This window comes from Erythrolamprus reginae, chromosome 1 (genome assembly GCF_031021105.1).
Source record: "Erythrolamprus reginae isolate rEryReg1 chromosome 1, rEryReg1.hap1, whole genome shotgun sequence".
Taxonomy (NCBI): Eukaryota; Metazoa; Chordata; class Lepidosauria; order Squamata; family Dipsadidae; genus Erythrolamprus; species Erythrolamprus reginae.
In genome coordinates, this window is record NC_091950.1 from 86,059,300 (window position 1) to 86,078,491 (window position 19,192).

Consider the following 19,192-nt stretch of genomic DNA (forward strand, 5'->3'; position numbering starts at 1 on the left):
GGTGGGATATAAATGCAATAAATACATAGATACTGTGCATAAATAAATAAATTAGAATATGTACAGAGTTAATGAGATTGACTAGTTACATTTCTTACTTGGAGCGTATTTAGTTTTTCTTGTCAATAATCAAAATTCCATCAATTTGGAAGAAAATATTACAGCAGAAATATCTATATTGTCATCAGTAAAAAGAAGCATACAATTGCCACTTCTTCTCTTCTGTTCCTAGAATATCTTACGGTTGGAAGTGTGTGACGCTGATCGAGCCACCAATTGTGATATCCAATTAATTGTTCTTTTTGATTTGTCAAAACTCCAGCCTGGAAGTTCAGTCCTTGAGAAATTCTCCTTAAAACCAAAGGTGGGGACAAAAAAGCTATTTTGCAGATAATGTAGGTTTTAAAAAAATCCCTTAACCCTAATGTGTGTTCTTTAACCAAGTTTATTAAATGATACATTTCATGGGTATTGTGAAAGGAGAGCACAGAAATGGAGGGTCCTTATACAGGGACTACACTTCCAATCACATGTCATCTCAACTCCCTTCCCTTCCCTCTTCTCTCCTCCCTTCCCCTCCCCTTCCCTCCCCTCTTTGGTGGATTGCATATATTAATGTTGTCTTCGTTACTCTACAATTTATAAATGTTTTTTCTGTTATCAGGAACAAGAACAACCTCATCGTTATGAATTTCTAGAAGTGGAATTCAAGCTGTCAGATGTGTAAGTGATTTGAAAGCTGATATGAAACATTAAGTCATGTTCATTGTTTGATTCTTGGAAAATTCCTCCTTTGAATTGTTCAGCAGATAATAAAGTTTGGGGTGGGATTTTCTTTTTTTTTGAGTATTTGTATATCCTATCTTACCTTACCTTGTCTTACCTTATTTTGTTTAGTTTTTCTATTAGAGCGCAAAGAATTAATATCTGCTGTGAACTCTGCGTAGGCATCAGGAAGGGTATCCGACCAGTAAACGCTCAGTTCCATTCAATTGCCTTGACCCCACTTGGATACAAGGGATTACAGGGTCATTAAAAAAAATATTATGCTTGGTTACATAGTCAGCTAAATATTTAGGTTGGATTTGGCACTTTTATCAATCTATCGAGCCTTTCCCAAGGATCTGGGATAAGCAGATGTTGTTGAGAATGTTGATATGCTTTCCAAGCACAACTGCCCATTTTCAATTGACTGAGGGTGACTTTGTCAATGTAAATAGTGTTCAAGTGATGTTCCAGTAGTTTTTATAATAATTTGGATTTGGTTTTTCCACACTCCATTAAGTTTTATTGGTGCCACTTTAAATTCAGTTCATGGACAAACTGATAAAAATGCACCGAGTAAAGAAATGTACTCTGTGTCACAATGCACAAGCATCTTGATTTATCTGACTGTCTGTATTGCAATTATTTATTTATTTTATTTATTAGATTTGTATGCTGCCCCTCTCTGTAGACTCGGGGCAGCTATTGAGAGTGTCTGCAGCTGTTTACATTGCCTTTCTTGTCCTTGTCAGTTATTCACAAAGCCTTATTTCTAAAAGAGCAAACATAAAAAATATTCATTTTAGTAGTTAGCTGGGCTTAGCTTTATTGATTAGCCTATAGGCCCGTGATGGTGAACCTATGGCATACGTGTCACAGGTGGCATGCGGAGCCACATATGCCAGCATGCAAGCTGTTGTTCTAGTTCAGCTCCAGTGTGCATGTGAGTGCCAGCCAGATTATTTTTGCCTCATATGGAGGCTCTGGGAAAGTATTTCCAGCCTTCGTTGGGAGGAGGGGCAGAGGACGTTTTTGCTCTCCCCAGGCTCTAAGAAAGCCTCTGGAACCAGGGGAGGGTGAAAAATGGGCTGACAGGAAGTCAGGAAATGGGCCATTTCCGGACTCTGGGGGGCCTCTGGGTGGGGAGGAGGGTCATTTTCACCTTCCTCATGCTCCAAGAAAGCCTCTAAAGCCAGGGGAGGGCGAAAAATGGGCCTACAGGAAGTTGGGAAATGGGCCATTTCCTGCCTTTGGAGGGCCTCCAGGGGACGGGGAAGGCCATTTTCACCTTCCTCAGGCTCCAAGAAAGCCTCTAAAGCCAGGGGAGGGTGAAAATGGGCCTACAGGAAGTTGGGAAATGGGCCATTTCCTGCCTTTGGAGGGCCTCCAGGGGACGGGGAAGGCCATTTTCACCTTCCTCAGGCTCCAAGAAAGCCTCTAAAGCCAGGGGAGAGCAAAAAATGGGCCTACAGGAAGTTGGGAAATTGGCCATTTCTGTCCTCTGGAGGGCCTGGGGGATGGGGGCGGTGGGGGGAGGCCATTTTCACCTTCCCCAGTCTCCAAGAAAGCCTCTGGAGCCTGGGGAAGGCAAAAAAATCAGCCTATCAGCCTACTGGATGTTGGGAAACTAGCAAGAGGGGTCGTGTGCACATTTGCAGAGGGCGGAGCAGCATGCACCTAGGGTGCAAGGGGGATATTGTGTCCTGACAACAGCTAGTTCCTCTGATTGGTGCGCATTTTAAGCAGGAGCGAGAGCGATGTTGATTGGTTGCTGCGGCATGACAGCTCTCTCTAAAAGAGCTGTCACGGAGTGGCTGAGGTGATCTTTTCTCTCTCCTGACTGCTATTGCTGTTCTGTGTGCTTATTGCTGTTACTGTTCTGTCACTGTTCAATAAACTCCATTTTGGTTCTTCCCAGAGAGCTGTGACTCTGATTTAACAGGGGGCATTGAATTATGGCACACACGTGTTTTCAGCACTTGAGAGAAAAAAGATTCGCCATTACTGCTATAGGCCACATCAAAATAATAATAATAATAATAATAATAATAATAATAATAATAGATGATGATGATGATGATGATAATAATAATAATAATAATAATAATAATAATAATAATAATAATAATAATAATAATTTAATAGATTTGTATGCCGCCCCGAGTCTTCGGAGAGGGGTGGCATACAAATCTAATAAATTATTATTATTATTATTATTATTATTATTATTATTATTATTATTATAATTAATAATGTGACAATGTAAACAAATCTAATATTAAAAAAGCATCTAAAAACCCGTCATTTAAAAACCATGCAACACAAGCAAACCATACATAAAACTATATAAGCCTGGGGGAGGGGGTGTACAAGGTTCAAACACGTATTATCAATAAAATCCTATAAAAACAATTTAAAGAAAGAATAGCTTAAAATACAATAATTATGGGGTAAAATACAATAATTTAATACATAATTATGTAGCATAAAATAAAATAACATAAAAGTATATTTCTGTATCACCTCTACAATCTACCCCAATCAGGCCCACATATGCCAATTTCTGTTGGACCAGGTCTTGTTCTTTTTTGTTTATTTTTCTTTTTCTCCCTCTGCTTTTTAGGCCTGGTCCTCCTGAGCAACTGATTTCCAACGGTGTCCTAGTGGTAAGGATTTTTCTTCTGGAGTCTTTCTCTAACTTAGAGGTGTTGGGTCTGTGCTAACCACATGGGCTGGAAAGTCTGCAAGATGAAGGTTGAGAAAAATGGGTATGTCAGGTTTCCAAACAGCATCTGAAATTAAATCAGAGTCTGAGGCACGGATTTCCTCAAAGGTCCAATTTATAAACAGAGCCATAACGGCACATCTGTGAGAACCCCAAATCTAAAGCCATGAAGTTTAAAGTTCATTCCCTTGCTCCCACACCCACAAGTTCATCATGTTGACCAGTCAGCTTTTGCCAATGTGTCCGCTACTCCCATCAGCTTCTGGGTAGGTACTGAACAAAGAATAACCTTGAGAATCTAGAAATAATTTGTTACAGCTACATAGAAACATAGAAGATTGGTGGCAGAAAAGGATCTCATGGTCCATCTAGTCTGCCCTTATACTATTTCCTGTATTTTATTTTAGGATGGATGGATGTTTATCCCAGGCATGTTTAAATTCAGTTACTGTGGATTTACCAACCACGTCTGCTGGAAGTTTGTTCCAAACATCTACTACTCTTTCAGTAAAATAATATTTTCTCACGTTGCTTCTGATCTTTCCCCCAACTAACCTCAGATTGTGCCCCCTTGTTCTTGTGTTCACTTTCCTATTGAAAACACTTCCCTCCTGAACCTTATTTAACCCTTTAACTTATTTAAATGCTTCGATCATGTCCCCCCTTTATCTCTACATCCCTCATCCAACAGCCCCTCCCAAGTTCCCAGAGCAAGAATTCATTCTAAGTGTGGCAGGCCAAATCTCCAAGTCAATGATGGCTTAGGCTGACAGGTTATATGGTTTTGTGTTTTTTTCCATTAGAAAGCACTGCATTGTGGGATATGATGTAATGCAAGGAAAGAAACAGGTGAAATGTTCTAGACACGATGTTGCATTTTTGGTTTCCACAGGCCCGTGAACTTTCCATTCTGGATGTAAAAGTGAGCAAGGAGGATAATGAGAAGGTTTTGAAAGGTATGTGCCTTGTGTTTGTGTAAGTGGTCCGCCATTGCCTGTGTACTAGAGCTGAAAAAAGGGGAAATGGCTTGTGGCTAAAATGCGACTGGAACTCAGGGCCCCTGGTTTCTGGCATGGATCTTAAACACTACACCAAACTGGCACAGTTTTTAGGGATTTTTTTGATCTTATATAACCAACGGGTGTTTTTCTCGACTCCTTTTAACCGCAGAGTGATCATTAGGTTGCAGTCCTGAACTGATTAATCAAATAATTTAATATGTAAAATACTCTTTTAATTTATTAAAAAGACAAACCTGATGTTTAAAAAGTATGCTTTTGAAGTAATTGCCGTACATGATGAATGTTTAATATAGTACTTGTATGAAAATTATTTTTTTTAAAAAATGCACCGAGTTATTTATTACCCAGTTTTGAGTAAATCAATAATTAAATGACTTCAATCAAGTAATCATGTGGAGGGGTGCGGTGGCCTAGAGGTGGAGCTCTCACCTCACCATCAGAAGACTGTGAGTTCGATTCTAGGTAAAGGCAGATATTTCTCTTTTTTGGGCATACTGAGAATATATCTGCTGCAGCGAAGGGCTACCCAAATTTTTACTACCATCCTGTGGACGTGGCTTATGCAGGATGCCCTGCATTTTCTTTCAACATATTTCAGTGCAAATTGGGTGCTCTGGGGTGGAGCTCCATTTTCGCTACCCCACTGTGTACCCTTCTGTACGAGCAGTAGCCCACCCCTGATCTGCTGCAAAAAACCTTCCACATTGGTGACAGGAAGAGCATCGGACCAGTAAACACTCAGGTCCATTCTGTTATCCAGCCTCCACCCCGCAAGAGATTATGAGATTATTAAAAGAGGATGATGATGAATCAAGTAATCATATGGGAAAGAATAAATATTTATTATTTATTTATTTATTTATTTATTTATTCATTCATTCATTCATTCACTCACTCACTCACTCACTCACTCACCCACCCACCCACCCATCATGATTGCCTCGTGAAAATCTCTGCTTCAGCTTGTTTATTGAGGAAGAATTCTAGGCATTTTGCCAAGCCTTTGAAACTATGGGAGATAACAAGAAATAATTGCATTGCTATGATTTAAGACTTTGCTGAACTTATGTCAGCTGCTAAGGACTATTAATTAACAGCTGAGGTTTTTTGTAAGGAAAGATTGCTTTTGGATTTGTGTGTGTATGTCTCCACTACTAAACCAGTTATTAGTAGTGGTTTATTGATTAAATTAAGTTCATCCAAACTATGTGTTTGCAATGTTGGTAACTGGGGCAGAACATGTTTCTATGTTGCATTTGTTACACATAAACTTAGAAAAAATATATCTCACATTTTGTGAATTCAAGCTTCTCTGATCTGTTGGGACATCTGCTCTTAATGCAAGAGCAGAAGAGACAATTGCTGCTGTATCTCTCTTTGCCACTCAAAGTTAACACACCTTTGGGACTCAAGGTTAACACACCTTGAGTGGCAAAGAGAGATACAGCAGCAATTAATGTCTCCCCTGACAGGGACATTCCTAATTTAAAGGATCTGGAGCTGGTGCAAAAGCATAGAAAGCAAGAATTGGAATGACCAGCATTTATACAGATGGTTCTCAACTTCCAATCACAATTGGGATCACGATTTCCCATTGCTAAGCATGGTGATTGTTTTTTGCCTGGTTTTATGACTTTTTATCCATGGTTGCTAAGTGAATCTCTATAGTTGTTGAGTGAATGATGTGGTTGTTAAGTGAATCTGGCTTTGCCTAATGACTTTGTTTGTCAGAAACCTGCTGAGAAGGTCACAAATGGCTATCACACGGGATGGGATGCACTTATTGTAAACATACGCTTGGTTGTCCAAGGTCCAAATTTTGATCATGTGATTATGGAGATGGAGGCTGCAATAGTAATAAGTACAAGGACCAATCATAAGTCACTTTTTCCCAGGGCTGTTGTCACTTTGAAGGGTGGCTAAACAAATGATTGTAAATCAAGAATTACCTATACACCTGATGGAAAAAACTATGGCACGTGGAGTCCTCTCTACAGGCACGTGAGCCGTTGTGTGTGTGCTTCCCGCAGGCCAGCTGATTTTCGGGTCAAATAAGCCCATGTTTTCTCCTCACTTTCTGCAGCCCGTGCCTTCCCAGATCTCTGTTTGGGGAAAGGAGGCTTTCCCCCCTCCCACCACAGAATCTCAAAGTCTGTGCCATGACCTCATGACTCTTCTGTGACTTTTGAACTTGCAACTATCACTGGGGCAAACACTGGAAAAGTAGAGTTTGCATTGTGGCTTCACAACAGATATATTCAAATCATTGTGATTGCTGAGATCAGCATTCAAGAAAGAGATGGTCTCTATTATAGTAAAGAACTGTGGGAAAAAAGAAGAGAAGAACCTGTGTCCAATGCCCACCATGACCACACCCATCATTACTACCCCCAACTCCAGTTTGAGTTTGATATCCCTGCCATAAGGGATGTTGAAAAATACCTAGAGATTTAGTGCTGAATTAGTGAGAGTACTTCAGAATTAAAAGACAAGTTCAATTCAATTCAATTCAATTTATCAGATTTGTATGCCGTCCCTCTCCGAAAACTCGGGGCAGCTCACAACAATAATAAAAACAATATTCCAGCGAAAACAAATCTAATATTAAAAAGCACATAAAACCCTATCATATTTTAAAAAGCAAACAACTTATACATACACAAACATAAATATAAAAAAGCCTGGGGGAAAGGTGTCTCAACTCCCCCATGCCTGGCGGTATAGATGGGTCTTGAGTAATTTATGAAAGACAAGGAGTGTGGGGGCAGTTCTAATCTCTGGGGGGAGTTGATTCCAGAGGGCCGGGGCTGCCACAGAGAAGGCTCTTCCCCTGGGGCCCGCCATTCTTCCAGTTTAGGCCTTTTCTGATCTTTGTAATACTACTTATTACTTTAGTTCCAATCTTCTGATTTAGAAAAAAATATTTATTTTTAAGCATTGCACAGTATTCCAGGGAAAGTGTTTTCTGATCAACAATGATCAACAATGTATTTCCAAAACCTTATTGTTGTGGTATACTTAAACAGAAACCATTAAATTGCATCCAATTCCTAATTCTCTGCAGAGGGCAAAGATTTTTAAAGCCACTCAGAAAAGGAAAAAAAATTGATAACATTTCGTCAGTAATGGGCTTGTGATTTCACAATATCCCATGATGGAATTTATGATGCAAAATGGCATTTCTGCAACTATTACCAAATTTGGGTCATACGAAAAGGATCAAAATAGTTTTAAATCCTCCCAATGCTGGTGAATTCTTGGAAAAATATTACCGCTACTTTTTCAGGAATTCTCCCTCTGCCCCCCACCTTTTGCACCAGAGCTTGCCATTTGCAATTATATTGAAATGCTTAAGTGACGCAATTTGGAAGTGTGAAAATAAGCAACCTTCTCCAACCTGTCGGAAAGGAAAGCAAAGGATTTCATTCAAGACCAGAATTGACGTATAGATGACAGATCTGGCAGCCCTGACAATACCTTCCTGATTGTCTTTGCAGATTTCAAGATTGAGTCAGGATGCATTTTCCAGATGTGCCCATGCTAAACAAACCAAAAAAAGTGCAGATGCTGATAATATTGAAAAGGCCTCTGAAAAGTTTTTTTTAATTCCGCTGCACATTGCCAGTTCGGTCACACTTATTATGTATTTATATTATGTATTCTTGACTAGCATTTAGGGAAATGCAACCCTCACCAGAGTACTTTTTGCTTTGAAGAAGACACAGTATTATGAAACTGTGGATGTCATTCTGTGATACCATTCAGTTTTTGGTGATGCCAGTCTTCAAAGGTGGTGGCATAGGTTTCGTCAGTGGATTTTGTCAGCAGCTGCAACTTCTAGTTCCCTTGGCTGGATTTCACAGTGTCACAAGTCCTTGGAGAGGGATGGCATAGAAATCCAACCAACCAACCAACCAACCAACCAACCAACCAACCAACCAACCAATCAATCAATGAATCAATGAATCAACCAACCAACCAACCAACCAACCAACCAACCAACCAACGAATCAATGAACCAACCAACCAACCAACCAATCAATGAATCAACCAATGAATCAACCAATGAATCAACCAATGAATCAACCAATGAATCAACCAACCAACCAACCAACCAACCAACCAACCAACCAACCAACCAACCAACCAACCAACCAACCAACCAACCAACCAACCAACCAATCTCCTCACTTTCTGCAGCCCGTGCAGGCGGGATTTCCCCTTTACCGCTGCTGCCGATGCGGTTGTGTGCGCAGCTCCACATCCCCAACATGTGTGTGCACATGCCCGTGCAAGATTTGCCTTCTGCACATGCTCAGAGAGCCAAATCTCATGCAAGGACCCTCACGCACACAAGATTTCACAGTAGAAGCAAAAACCGGCAAAAATTGTTGAAATCTCACAGGTGCAAATGTCCTCGTGCAAGTTTTGGCTTCCTGTGCATGTTCAGAATCCAAATCTCACGCAGGCTCGCCTGAATTAGGGACATAGAGATGCATGCGCAGTTCCATTTTTCCTACCGGAACGCCGTCCCCCACCGTGCCCCCAGGAACCCAACACTGGTGCAGTAGTAGTTCATGATCCCTATCAGTTTTCATGCTAACAACACCTTTTTTAGAAGCCTAAATATCTAAGATCTAATTTAATTTATCATGTCTTGTTTTATTTTAGCCAATAAAAACGTGGTCTTTTCAGTCGATCAATCTTATGAAGGAACACAGAAGACAAGCAAAAATGTGGATTCCTTCTGCTTTCATTGCATAAAAAGCTTTGGACCAGTTCTAAAAGTTAAAGTTCAGGTAATGGTCTCAGTTATCATGTACACCCAGCAGCACAGGAAAATAAGTGTGAATGTATCCCTTTTCCACGAACGCCCAATTATCCATTAGGGTATAGTGTAGCAATAAATAAATAATTAGTCATCAGTAGCATCCTGCTGATGTTTCAAAGGGTCTTGGAGATTTGGCTCTTCACCCAGGGCTTTGGCAAGTGGGCCCTTTTAGATTGTGTGGCTTCTTTTCCCCACATCTGGTCCTGTTATTCTTGCCATTTTCACTCTTAGTTTTTCTACCTTGCTATTTTCTCATTTTCACTTTTTCATTTTTTACTTTAAAAATATTTTAAAAATGTGTTATACTTTTAATTTAAAATACTTTTTAAAAAATATACTTTATTGGTTTATACAAAAAGGAATAAAACAGGGGGAAAGGGGGATGGGAGTACAGAAAAGAGAAGTGGGAGGGGAGTGGGGTAAACAGTATTGTTATATCACAGTTTATATATATTATTGTGTATACATTCCAAGTATTTGTCCATATGTAAAAAATTCATATTCAGAATTCTTATTTGAATAATCTTATAACTGTAATATTTGATAATCCAACAGTAATATAAAAAGCGAAGGGGTAGAAAGGGAAAAAAGGGAGAAAGGAAGGGAGAAGAAAGAAAGAAGAGAGAGATAGAGAGAGGAGAAGTAGTACTTGCAAGCAAGCAGGCATTTGAGTTGTGACGACTTAGATGGATTATATTTGTTGTTTTTGTTAGTGAAAGTTAATCGTAAATTGTAATATTAGTAGATTTCTGATAGTTATCAAGTGGATTGCACTCAGACATTAATTTAAAATACTTTTAACGTATTTAAATAAACACACATTTTGAAATAATTTGTAAATTGTAGCCAAAATACAATGAGATAGTCTGCTTCCATCTAGCTGTTGAATACATACATTTCTTTAGCCAAGACTTGTACTAGATGGCAAAATGTTTTCCACTGAGCCAGCAAGAATTACTCTAAATATATATATACTACTCTCTATATATATACATTATATTAACAATAATTTAAAGTTTATTCCAGCTATAATACAGGTTATTCTGACTTAAGGTGGCATCACATGGCATACTTCTCAGTCCATTCCCGAGATATTCTTTTCTTTTTTTTACTCTAAATTTAATGAAGGTTTAGAAGAGTTAAAGGAAAATATAAGAAAGGAGACTGAATAATTCTTGAGGTCCAAGAACTGAGGGTTCGGCGATGTTTTTTTAAGTAAAACTTCAACTTGCATGGAATTTGCCTGAATGAAAAGTTCATACAATGATTGAAAGGCAAGCTAATCATCATTATCATGATCATCATCAAGCAATAAGTAATTTTCATTTTTAATATCCTATATCTTATTAATTTGGGTCATCTTTTTTTCTTCCCAGGACATTTTACCTAACAAGGCCAGTGAATCCGATTATTCGTTAATTCTGCCTTTGAAACTGCTTCCAGTTGGCAATCAAGTCAATATTGAATTACCAACAGGGAAGGCAAGTTTTGATTCTTGAAATGAATGAACCCCTTTTCTGATACTGTTGCTGTTTTAAAAGCATATTTGGGTGATACAAATAAACTATCATTTAAACTTTCTGTAAAAGTTCTGTTAGAATCTATGTTGTTGTTGTTTTTTAAAAGGGAAAATGCTGCTTTCAATGTAAGTGACTGTTGGCCAGAAATCATACATAAACTACTTCATAAACTACATAATATAGTTCAGACATAATGTTATATGTATAAAATCATACTTATTAATATTCATGCATAATATTCATACAGAATATTTTGTTGTTCATACATATATGCATTATGTAGTTCATACATAAACTACACAATTATTACTTTCAATAAATTAATAGAAATCTTTTATTTTGAAGGAGAGAGCAACATACTACATGCTCTATTTTGGCTTCAAAACAAAAATTACTAAAATTTCAAGAATAAGGGACTCAAGAATAGACACTGGAACATCAGCCAAGGACTGTTTTACTTATTTTGCATTATTTATAAGAAAGACAAGACAAAGACACTTTGTGTCTCCTTCCCTACTGCTCTTTTTCATACTCTGAGAAAATGGCTAATGAATTTCTGACAAATATGCAAACTGAATCTTTCCAGTGATCATTTATTACATGTATGTTTCACCCTTTTTCATACCTGGAAAAAACAGAAATTATAAGTCTAATATAGTACTTTCTGTGTTTCTTTATGGATTGATAAGTTGATTATAAGTACTCGTATGCACTCCTCTGTTAAACAAATCTGGAGTTAATTTGTTTTTGTTTCTTCACATGCTCAATTTATTTGTCTCTCTATCCCTTTTAGACCAGTTTCACTGTCTTCACTAATGCATGTTTTTGGGGTTTTAGGGTGGTACCTTGAAGCTGTATCTCCAGGTAATTGACCGGTAAGGTATTTTCTTCCTGGTTTTTTTGGCACAGTAAATACAGTGAGTGAATGCAAATGGTTTATCCTCAGCATGAATGACAAGTGTGTCATTTGTGTATCATTTGAGGCTTGCATGTAACTCCCCACTGTCTCATTTATAGTCCTCCAGAAATTCAGTAGCAAAACTACCATATTTCACCACTTTGATTACAGCCTGCTTTGGTAGTCTGGAAAGTGGGAATGAGAACAGTTTCCATCTATATCTTATTTCTGTCCTGAAACATTTCACAAAGGGTTTCCCCAAAGCCTAAAACAATTTTCCAAAACTTCAAAAGAAAAAGGAAAAACCTTAAAAGGAAAAGGAAGTTAACAAGCTGAAATATAGCCATTCAAATATTCTCCACTTCCTTAAATGAGTACTTCGTTTTTCTAATTGTAGCATACTCTATTGTATATTCAGATATAACTTCAGATCTACACAAGAATGAATGAATTGGTGATATTGCTGATCTTGCTCCAGTGCTGTAAGGCAGCGATGGCAAACCTATGGCACGAGAGCCACAGGTGGCTCGTGGAGCCATATCTGCTGGCACGGAAACCATTGCCCTAGCTGCTTTTGGTCTTGCACAGACACTCTGGGAGGGTAGTTTTGGCTTCCAGAGAGCCTCCAGGCTATGGGAGGGCGTTTTTTACCCTACCCTGGCTTCAGGGAAGCCTTTGGAGCCTGGGGAGGGCAAAACATGAACCTACTGGGACCACCATAAGTTGGGAAACAGTCCATTTCTGGCCTCCAGAGGGCTTCTCGGGGGTGGGGGGAGCTGTTTTCACCCTCCCCAAGCATTGAATTGGGTGTGGGCATTCACGCTCTTTTGGCACCCAAGGGAAAAAAGGTTTGCCATCACTGCTCTAAGGCTTGATTTCCCCCTAAGGAGCCCCCTTTGTATGAAACAGGCCCATTGAAGCAGGAGGAAATCAAGGCTTAGGAGACTCAAGCTGTGCACGCAGTGCACTGGAAGTGGCAGGTAAGAGGAATCCGCCCCTGGCTCAGTGCATTATTGTTGAAATGATCTGACAACTGTCTATGCTTAGCAGTCATATGGCTGTTTCTGTGTCCCAGGTCAAAGAATCTTGATGTGCGTTTGGGATATGGACTTTGTCCTGATGAGCAGGATTTCCTGCGCAAGAGGAAAAAGGTTGTTGCAGATGCCTTGTATAAGCTTTTTAATCTAGGAGAGGAGTTACGAGAGGATGAGGTATGTGGACCTCCCTCCCCCCCATCCTCCTTCCTTCCTTCCTTCCTTCCTTCCTTCCTCCCTCCCTCCCTCCCTCCCTCCCTCCTTCCTTCCTTCCTTTCTTCTTCCCTTCCCCTCTTTGTGTGGCAGTTTGTGCTTGCACACACATTAGATTGAAAATGTAAGTGCAGGAACATCCATGCGTATGATTCTAACAGAGACTGAGCTATATTGTCTGGACACAAAATGGAAGCCATATTGGATTTCTAGAAATCAGCCTTGTTACCTAAATTCATTGAAAGTTACAAAATCCAGTTTCTGGATATCCATTTTGAATTTGCACCATATGCTAAGCTTCTGTTTATATATAGCTTGATCCTACAGTGCTGTGTTTGCTTAGAAACAGCTGGCCGGTTAGTGCCGTGCGATTGGCGTCCCTATCCAAGGTTCTGATAGGGTGCTTTCCATAGTTACTTTGTAAGCGGGAAAGTTACTGTGTATTGATTGGCTCCTGCCTCAGCCTGGGGTGCTATATAACTCTGTATGTAATTGAATGTTCTCCCTAAGCCTGTACCTGCCTTGCTGGCATGCATTCCATATTAAATCTATCTGTTATCTAAGGCCTCCTCTGTTTTACTGGCGACGAGGATTCTAGCCATTTCTTCGGAGAATTCTATGCTTGGATTCTGTAAGTAAGTGAAAATGTCAGTGCAGCTTACTTTCGCCCCCTTCAATCCCCAAGGGGAGACGTGGGATTCCTATGTCGCCCGTTTCGATTGCTTCTTAATCTCCAACGGGTACACAGAAATTTCCGGAGATAGAAAAAGATCATATTTCCTGGGGTTTTGTGGCCCCGAGATGTTTGAAACTGCCCGCGCATTGTTTGCCCCTACTTCGATCCACGACGTGTCTTGGGAGGACTTTTTAAAAACATTGCAGGACCATTATGCCCCGGCTCCCTCACGGTGTGCACGGCGCTATAAATTTTACCAGCGGAACCAAGCCGAGGGGGAGTCTATAAACGACTATGTGGCCGCCCTTCGCCGAGCGGCATTGTATTGCGAATTCGCTGACCTGAATGATTACCTCCTGGACAGGCTTGTAATTGGGATGAGAGATGGTCGTCTTAAGCGGCGTCTCCTGGCCATTAGGGATCTGACATTCCAAGCGGCGCTAGCGGAGGCTCGTGCGTTTGAGCTGTCAACGCAGTCGCTGGCAGCCATGGACAGCGCCGTGAATGTCACCCGCAAGAGTGCTGTTTCCACGGATAAGGCCACCGCTCTTCCTGAAGAGGAAGGCAGTCATGAAGCAGAGGAGGAGGAGGTGTGCAAATTGGCAGTGAATAGGAACCGAGATGCTCCTTCTACACGTCCCCGGCCACCCCAGTCACCTTGTCAGGGTTGTGGGGGTAATCATCTGAGGTCCTCCTGCCCTTCCCGTGATTCCGTGTGTTGGCACTGCGGTGCCAAAGGGCACCTTTCCAGGGTCTGACGTTCTCGCAGAGTTTCCACAGCCGCGGCCCGGGAGCAACGGGAGCCCCAAAGTTTCACCCCCCGATGGCAGAGGAAATTCCCTTCAAACCGGCGTGAGGATTGCAACGCTATCTATAGCCGGCCACGTTTGGCTACCACTTTTGTGAAGGAGATGTCTAATTCAGCGGAAAAAATCTCGTTGGAGGTCCAGTTGGGAACTTCGAGGTGCCCAATGCAAGTGGACACTGGATCTGCCCACTCCTTAGTTTCGTGGGCAACATTGAAGCGCTGTCTCCCAGCTATCAGCAGAGGTCGCCTGTCTCCATGTGCTGTGCAACTAAAAGACTATCAAGGGACACCAATTCCTATTTTGGGGGAGGGTCGTTTCCCAGTCCGTTTCAAAACTTTTGTGGGCAAATTGCCTCTGATTGTAATTAATGGGCCGTTCTCTAACCTTTTAGGATTGGACTGGTTCAAGGCTTTGGGACTCTCTGTGATTGGGGTAAATGCTGTCAGTGATATGGGAAGGTTTGAGGTTCTGGCACGGGAATTTCCAACAGTATTTGATGGTCAGTTGGGCTGTTATACGGGAACCCTGATTTCATTTGGTTTAAACCCACAAGAACCGGCGGTTCGTTTAAAAGCCCGCCGGGTGCCCATTCCCCTTCGGCCGAAAGAGGATGAGGAGCTGGATAGGCTGATTGCCCAGGAGGTGCTAGAACCGGTGGATCAGGCAAAATGGGAAACCCCGGTGGTTATTGCTTTCAAGGGGGATGGGGGAATTAGGCTGTGTGGGGACTGCAAATGTTCCATTAACAAAGCGTTGGCACACCACTCATATCCGCTGCCAGTGGTGCAACAGCTGCTGCATACCTTGGGAAAGGGTCGGGTGTTCGCGAAGCTTGACCTTTCTCAGGCTTATCAGCAGCTTCCCGTTGACCCCCTAGCTGCAGAAGCGCAGTCAATCATCACCCACCGGGGGGTTTTCAAGTGTCACCGTTTACAATTTGGGGTCTCCATTGCCCCAGGACTATTCCAGGGCCTGATGGAAAGGTTGCTATATGGGCTCGAAGGAACTGTGCCATATTTTGATGACGTCCTGGTGTCGGGGAGTTCCACAGACGAGTTGATGGCACGAGTAAGAAAGGTTTTGTCCAAGTTTAGGGACGCGGGGCTTAAACTAAAGGAAAAGAAGTGTGTCTTTGGTGTCCCGAGGGTGGAATTCCTGGGTTTTATTGTGGATGGAGAGGGAATTCACCCTACCCCTGAAAAGACACGGGCGATTACGGACGCCCCCAGGCCACGATCCAAGGCTGAGCTGCAAGCCTTTTTGGGACTCTTAAATTTTTACGTGGTTTTTATTCCGCATAAGGCGTCGCTGGCCGAACCTTTGCACCGTATATTGGACAAGCACTCAAACTGGCACTGGGGAAGCAGGGAGGAATTGGCATTCAATGGGGTCAAGGCAATACTTTTGTCCAACAATGTGCTGGCCCAATACTCACCAGGATTACCTTTAATATTGACCTGTGACGCTTCACAGCACGGGGTGGGCGCTGTCCTCAGCCACAGACTGCCCAATGGAGCTGAAGCCCCTCTGGCATTTTTCTCTCGCACGTTGGCTACGGCAGAGAGGAATTATGGGCATATAGACAAAGAGGCGCTGGCACTCATTGCAGGGGTCAAGCGGTTCCACGATTACTTATATGGGCGGCATTTCGAATTGGTTACAGACCACCAACCATTGCTGGGGCTTTTGTCTGGCAGCCGTCAAAGTCCGGTGGTCCTTTCACCCAGGATGTCACGCTGGATCGTCTTTTTAGCGAACTACAATTATACATTGACCTATAAGCCTGGACGCCACATAGCACACGCTGATGCCCTGAGCAGATGTCCGCTGCCAGATGTTCTTGTCGACCCTGCTCCGGCGTGCTCTGTGTTTGCTCTTTCTGAGAGTGCTATTCCTATTTCTGCAACCGAGGTAGCTGGAGTAACTGGTCGAGACGCCATTCTGTCCCAAGTAAGGCAATGGGTGTTAAGGGGATGGCCAGTTGCAGCCCCCGCAGACATATTTGTTCCATTTTTTAGATGCCAATCGGAGTTCTCTGTAGAGAAGGGGGTGGTGCTGCGAGGTAGCAGGGTGGTAATTCCAGAAACCTTGCGCAGCCAGGTGTTGGCACTATTGCACAGGGGTCACCCTGGCATAGTGCGCATGAAGAGCTTAGCTCGTGACTATGTTTGGTGGCCTGGGTTGGACAAGGCGGTAGAGCTAAGGGTGGCAGGTTGTGCTGCGTGCCAGGAAAGTTGTCCTTTCCCTCCTCGGGCCGAGCCGCTGGTTTGGGAGCCGCCAGCAGGACCTTGGGCTCGCATACACATTGATTTAGCCGGTCCCTTTATGGGACAGACCTTCCTAATAGTCGTGGATGCCCATTCGAAATGGGTGGAGGTTGTCCAGCTTAGGTCTACCTGCGCTCAGGCGATCATAGATGCCCTACTGACTTTATGTGCTACGCATGGGTTCCCCGACCTCCTCGTCTCGGACAATGGTCCCCAGTTCACAGCAGTGCAGTTTGAGTCATTCTTAGCATCTGCTGGCATCAGACATGCGTTGAGCTCGCCGTGGCATCCGGCCAGTAATGGCCAGGCGGAACGGGCAGTTAGGTCTGTAAAAGACGCCCTTAAGAGGATGCCGCAAGGTTCTTGGCAGGAAAGGCTAGCAGATTTGTTGCTAGCGCAACATTCCACCCCCTGTGTGGCCACGGGCAAAACCCCGGCTGAATTATTGATGGGTCGCAAGCTCCGAATCATTTTAGACAGACTGCACCCGTGGTATTCCCAAACTGTCCAGTGGCCAGTAACCCCGGCCAGACAGGTAAAGATAGGAAATACTGTTTTCGTTAGATCATACTCAGGGGGACGGAATTGGGAAAAGGGAAGAGTAAGCAGGGAACTGGGGCCTCGGTCTTTCGAAATCGAACTTTTGGATGGTAGGATTTGGAAGAGGCATTTGGACCAGATCTGAATTGACAGGGCGAGCGACCTCCGAGGGGAACGAGATCGTGAGCAGTCTGGAGCGGCTCACAGTGAGTTACTGCTGCCCGCAAGGATGTCGGGGGAAAACGCCCCCACAGCGTCATTAAGGGGTGAGGAAATTCCGTATTCGGAAGAGGGAGTACAAGAACCAAATTCGGAAAGGGTTTCAGAGCCGGCGGTCATGCCTCGGCGCTCTGAGAGAGTGCGCTACAAACCGGCATATTTAAAGGACTATGTATGTGTCAATCAAGGGGTTAGGAGTGCTGTGTTTGCTTAGAAACAGCCGGACGGTTAGTGCCGTGCGATTGGCGTCCCTATCCAAGGTTCTGATAGGGCGCTTTCCATAGTTACTTTGTAAGCGGGAAAGTTACTGTGTATTGATTGGCTCCTGCCTCAGCCTGGGGTGCTATATAACTCTGTATGTAATTGAATGTTCTCCCTAAGCCTGTACCTGCCTTGCTGGCATGCATTCCATATTAAATCTATCTGTTATCTAAGGCCTCCTCTGTTTTATACATATAAGCTGATGTAGATGTAAATCTTATAAAGAGAGCCATTTTGATATAGTGGTTAAGGCACCAGATTAGAACCTCAGAAAGAATACTTTCTAGGCCCATGTTAGACACAAAGTCAACTTGATGACTTTGGACCAGTCTCTCTTGGAGAGAATTGTCCAGCTGCTTACTTAGAAGCTAAAACTTTATAATTTTTTTAAACACATGCCTAAAGCTCCAGCTCTCCTTATTTATTTTTATTTATTTATTTTGTCCAATACACAATGAGGGTTTTAGTGGGTATATATCTATATATACATAATAAAATACATGATGAAGGTTATAGAGGAGATACTCATAGTAAAATATATCTAAGAAATAATAGAAAAGAAGATAAAGTAATAGAACATCAATGAAAGAATAGAAGAAGAAATATAGGAATAGAAGAAAGGTATAGGAGATATAGGAGAGCAATAGGACAGGGGACGGAAGGCAGTCTAGTGCACTTGTACTCGCCCCTTACTGACCTCTTAGGAATCTGGATAGGTCAACCATAGATAATCTAAGGGTAAAGTGTTGGGGGTTTGGGGATGACACTATGGAGTCCGGTAATGAGTTCCACGCTTCGACAACTCGGTTACTGAAGTCATATTTTTTACAGTCAAGTTTGGAGTGGTTAATATTAAGTTTAAATCTGTTGTGTGCTCTTGTGTTGTTGTGGTTGAAGCTGAAGTAGTTGCCAACAGGCAGGACGTTGCAGCATATGATCTTGTGGGCAATACTTAGATCTTGTTTAAGGCGCTGTAGTTCTAGGCTTTCTAGGCCCAGGATTGAAAGTCTAGTCTCATAGGGTATTCTATTTCGAGTGGAGGAGTGAAGGGCTCTTCTGGTGAAGTATCTTTGGACATTTTCAAGAGTGTTAATGTCTGAGATGCGATATGGGTTCCAAACAGATGAGCTGTATTCGAGGATGGGTCTGGCAAAGGTTTTGTGAGCTCTGGTAAGTAGTGTGAGATTGCCAGAGCAGAAGCTACGTAGGATTAGGTTTACAACTCTTGAAGCCTTCTTGGCTATATTGTTGCAGTGGGCTTTGGCACTTAAATCTTTTGTTATTAGTATACCAAGGTCTTTAACCGAGTGGGGATTATCTGTGATAATTTGATTATTCAGTTTGTATTTGGAGTTCAGATTTTTCTTCCCAATGTGTAGGACAGAGCATTTGCTAGTTGAGATTTGGAGTTG

General features: G+C 42.2%; 1 protein-coding gene across 1 annotated transcript in view; it reads left to right on the top strand.

Moving 5' to 3' along the window:
• LOC139161496 (cytosolic phospholipase A2 beta-like) overlaps positions 1-19,192 on the top strand; it is a 77,202-nt gene that overhangs the window by 39,620 nt on the left and 18,390 nt on the right. The window contains exons 6-12 of the mRNA XM_070740733.1: positions 665-723; positions 3,389-3,431; positions 4,383-4,446; positions 9,184-9,311; positions 10,720-10,824; positions 11,701-11,738; positions 12,837-12,972. Of these exons, the coding sequence (XP_070596834.1) occupies positions 665-723; positions 3,389-3,431; positions 4,383-4,446; positions 9,184-9,311; positions 10,720-10,824; positions 11,701-11,738; positions 12,837-12,972 (573 nt within the window). The remainder of the gene's footprint in view (positions 1-664; positions 724-3,388; positions 3,432-4,382; positions 4,447-9,183; positions 9,312-10,719; positions 10,825-11,700; positions 11,739-12,836; positions 12,973-19,192) is intronic.